The 4,527-nt window shown below is 35.5% G+C and overlaps 1 protein-coding gene across 1 annotated transcript in view; it reads right to left on the bottom strand.

The window, feature by feature from the left end:
• The window catches only part of reln (reelin), a 245,497-nt gene that overhangs the window by 59,789 nt on the left and 181,181 nt on the right, over window positions 1–4,527 (bottom strand). The window contains 3 exon segments of the mRNA XM_015387357.1: window positions 478–590; window positions 1,265–1,457; window positions 1,576–1,812. Coding sequence (XP_015242843.1) covers window positions 478–590; window positions 1,265–1,457; window positions 1,576–1,812 — 543 coding nt within the window.

Below are 4,527 nucleotides of genomic sequence, written 5' to 3'. Positions count from 1 at the left end.
ATAAATAACGAATTCTAAGGCAACGCAAATATTAAGGTTAAGAGGCTGAGCTCGTAGATGATGATAAATAACATAGTTATGTATAATATATTAAATTTCTGACTGTATATCCCTGTAATTATTACACACTGTAGCTTTAACAAAACTACATATAATACATATTGAAAGTTTTACTTTGAGGTTTTTATTGTAAAAGTTAAAGGGATATAATATTTTAATGTGAATAAGTATTTGGAGTAGATATAGGATGATTGTGCATTTTTATTAAGACCTGCAGCCACTAATAACAGAAAATGCAGATCTTTTTATTCCATGCGTGGTTTCTTTAATTGACCTGACTGGTTTCAAACCTCCCTGTGCTTTTTATTCACACACACAAAAAAACAAAAAACAAAAACATGGCAAAATCAAGATCAGAGAACGTTTAATCCCAAAGGGCAGCGAGTCTTTTCCTCTGTTTTTGTGAATAGTACTTACCACGTCTTCTGAGGCAAAGAAAGCGTAACACGTCTCCAGTCTTTGAACTCTGAGGGATGGTAGACACTGGGAGCTGTAAACTCCGAACAGCTCGGCATGCCAGGTAGACAGGCCTAAGAAAAAAAGAAAGTACATTTTTAGATTTGTTTGATATATTTACCAGAGGGGTTATATTGGCACACTGCAAACTAAGAATTTCTGAAAGATTCTCAAAAACAGCATCATGCATAAAAGGTTTCCTGCAGTCTTATATGGGAATAAAAAGATCTTGCTGAATTACAGTATAGTTGACCTTGAGCACTGAAAGATCAGCATGGATTAACTCAACAAAGCACTTAGTGAGTTACAATCTGTACTTGCAAGATGAATAGATCTTCATGCAGACAAGAGAATGAAAGCCAGTGATGAAGAAGAGAAAGTCATTATGGTCTAAGTTCCAAAAGCAATAAAAAAAATCACAGCAGATACTTTTGCCCCCTTTGAATATTTATGAGGCCGTTATAATTACAGAAAATCCTCGTTGAATCCTGGGAAGATAATCTGCCGGCCCATTCAAGTATCGCTATGTATTTGCTGATAGCAAAGTGATTAAAACTAATTGTGATGATTTGTCATTTAAAACAAAATGCCAATTAGGCTCATTATTTACATATTATCTCTGAGGCTGTAATGAAAAAAAAAAAAATCAATATTCATAATCATGAATAAATGATTTGCATCCCTGTCTCTACTGTATGCAGTGTGATGGTGGGAAGTTCTTGCTAGTGTGATGTAAATAAGCACTTACCTCCTTGACCAGGTGCCAGGTGAGGCCGTGATTGGTGGAGAACTCCAGACGGACCTGGGTGTCGATGTGAGGTGACGGCTCACGGCCACAACCCATCACCAAGGAGAACTGCAGACTGTAGGAGGCGCCGATTTGCATTGACTGCGTTTCCACATAACGGATGCTAAAGCCAGGACTAGGCTCACCGGAGAAACTGACAAATTATATAAACAAACAGGGAAAATGAGAATATGAATCAGCATTTTATTATTGTTGAACACTATTTCCATATAATAACATACGTTTGGTGTATGAGAATTTATACTAAATACCTGAGAGTCCAGTCATGCTGGCAGTATGGCTGCACATTGCCAAGATAAAAGCCCAGACTCTGAGTGACATCAAGCACGTTGCTGAAGTCAAGACTGATGGTGTTGAAGAGAACAGAGGTCATGCTGATTTCATCCAAAGCCCAAACATCGTGGCCACGTCCCGAATGGTATGGCTGCCACCAGCGGAACTGCACCCCAAACTTACGAGCACCAGATGGAAGCTCGACTGACACAATCCTGAAGGAAGGAGGAAAATCACAACTTTGAAGTATAAGGTTATTAAAACAGTCGATGTCAGTAATTCCGACATATCCTCTGCAATTCATTAGTTCTTCCATACTTTAGTTATTGCATAGATGTTTGGGGTAATACGCATAAAAGTAATCTAGATTTATTTAGCAAAATATCAAACAAGACTCCTGGCAATATACACTGCAAAAAATGGAAATCTGTATGGGTTATTTTTGCTTAAATTGAGTGAATTTTGTCTTGATTTGAGGAGATAAGTGAGACACCTTGCCAATGAAACAAGACAATTTACACTAAAAATAAGAAAAAAACAATTGCTTTGTCTTATTTCAAGTAAATATTATCTAATTGTATTATTTTAGGAGTAGAAATACTCATTCCATTGGCAAATCGTCTTATTTACCTACTAAAATTAAGGGTAAATTCACTTATTTTAAGAAATTTTGTACTTATTTCTAGATGGTTTTTGCAGTGTAAAAAAATATATTTAACAGTACACTGGTAAAACGATCTAGAAACAAGTAAAAAAAGTCTTAAATTAAGTTTATTTACCCTTTATTTGAGTAGGTAAATGAGATAGTTTGCCAATGGAATGAGTATATTTACTCTTAAAATAAGATAATTAGATAATATGCACTTGAAATAAGACATTGCAATTGTGTTTTCTTATTTTAAGTGTAAAATTGTCTTGTTCCATTGGCAAACTGTCTCTTTTACCTCCTCAATTCAAGAACAAATGCACTTTTTTTAAGATAACATTACTTTTCTAGATTTTGATTTTTTCCAGTGTAGAGAAGAGAATTATAATTTGAAAGGAGAATTTGTGTTGAGAAGATGTGACGTTCGCACCCCACTTAAAAGTCTGGAGCACAGCCAAGCAGGAGTTATGTTGTGAAATGGGTTAGATATGGAAATAAAAAGAAAGAAATTTAAAAAGCATGTATAAACATGTTATCTTTAAGAAACATGCATGTGACCCAAACATTTAAACGTGACAATTTGCAACACTTTCAATATGTACAACTAGATATCTTCTTTTTTTTCTGTACAACTACTTGCAAAATAAAAAAATCTGTGTTGGTTTGACTGCGCTTTGATTTGTAATGTCTCCTTTTAACAAAAGTCCTTATACTGTATGTTACATGACATGAATATTGTTATTGGGGGTAGGTTCTTACAAGTTCTTGAAATTCTACCTACCCCTTTTGAACTCTACTAAACTGTCTTAATATCTCAATGTGAATCTTGCTTGTATTGTTGCTCAAAATAATTAATAATTTTTAAAAAATTCTGTGGGAAATAGCACTTTTTCATCCTTTATCAAGTCTGAAGCCCCCAAGGCAATTCACGTCACAGTTTACTGTAACTCAATTCAACTCTGATATTCTTGCACTTTCCCTACAAGCTTTGTGGAAAGATAAGCAGCAGATTAAAAGAAAGAACAAATGGAGGAAAAAAAAAAGAGAAACTGGACTCTGAGGTTAATTAGAAGTCCTACATATTTCTGGAAACATCAGTAGATAAGAAAGCCTACAAAACAATACTTTTAATAAAAACATGAAATTATATGTATCCTTAAGAAATAGGATGACCTAGATATTTTAAGGTAGATCAGTATGATTATTTACTTTGTTTTGCCAACGCCTAAGCAGCACGTGTCATAATCACAGCTGAATAAGTGTAGGAACAGCAACTATACCGTTTGTGATGTAATGCGATTAATCACACAGGCTGACAGAACGATGAGTCAGGCCCTGACTTGGAATGAAAATCTACACAAACACATTCTGTTGTTTGTAATTAATGTACTAAATGTAAATAATTTAACTCTTTCTGAACTCACTTACTTGTTCTGCTTCTTTAAATTGTGTTTTTCAGCATCTATAGATATTCTTTTTTTTTTTTTTTTTACAAAATCAGCAGTGTAATTGCTTATATGTTTAGTAGTTAAATTTTTGAATTATTTCAGTTGACTGGAAAGGTAACTATATATTTTAAATGTCTTCCCATTTTAAAGAAATCATAATGCTTTTTTAATAATGCAAGTTTCTCAGAATAACTGGAACAGATCATCAAATCCACCTAAAGTAAATATTATCTGACATTTAAACCTTTATCTCCTCTGACCAAAGTGCACAGGTTTGGGTTAAGTAGCTGTAGTTTTATGCAAACTCGACATGTTTAGGTTTTACATAGTTTGACAAGCTTAGATCAGGCAACCATTTAGCATGGAGAAAGCATATCATCTTTTTATCCCAAATAAACACAAAACTATTGATTATGAAGCAGAGATTTTCTAAAAGGTTTTCCATTTAAAACAATGACTTCTGAACCCAAAACTCTTCTACAGCGTGGAGTGCTGGGGGAGCAGCACAGCCATGAAGGACACCTCCAGACTGGACAAACTGGTGAAGCGAGCCGGTTCTGTGATTGGCAAGAAGCTGGACCCTCTGGGGACGGTGGAAGAGACTAACCTGACTTTGCCAGATGGATTTGCTGCGCATATCCATCTGGAAACTAGCCTGGGTGCCATTCCGAACTTAGTCCCGCCCACAAGGTTTGATGTCGGGAAGTTCGGTCTGGCTCTGCTCCATAGTAACGCGAGTATGATCGCCCACCCTCTGGCGATCCAATCAAATTGTCAGGGCGGGCTTTATACGATGATGGACAGATGATCAACAGTAACGTAATCAACCATGTGAC

Source organism: Cyprinodon variegatus, unplaced genomic scaffold (genome assembly GCF_000732505.1).
Source record: "Cyprinodon variegatus isolate N-32 unplaced genomic scaffold, C_variegatus-1.0 Scaffold392, whole genome shotgun sequence".
NCBI classification, from domain to species: domain Eukaryota; kingdom Metazoa; phylum Chordata; class Actinopteri; order Cyprinodontiformes; family Cyprinodontidae; genus Cyprinodon; species Cyprinodon variegatus.
This window is presented reverse-complemented; position numbering and strand designations above follow the sequence as displayed.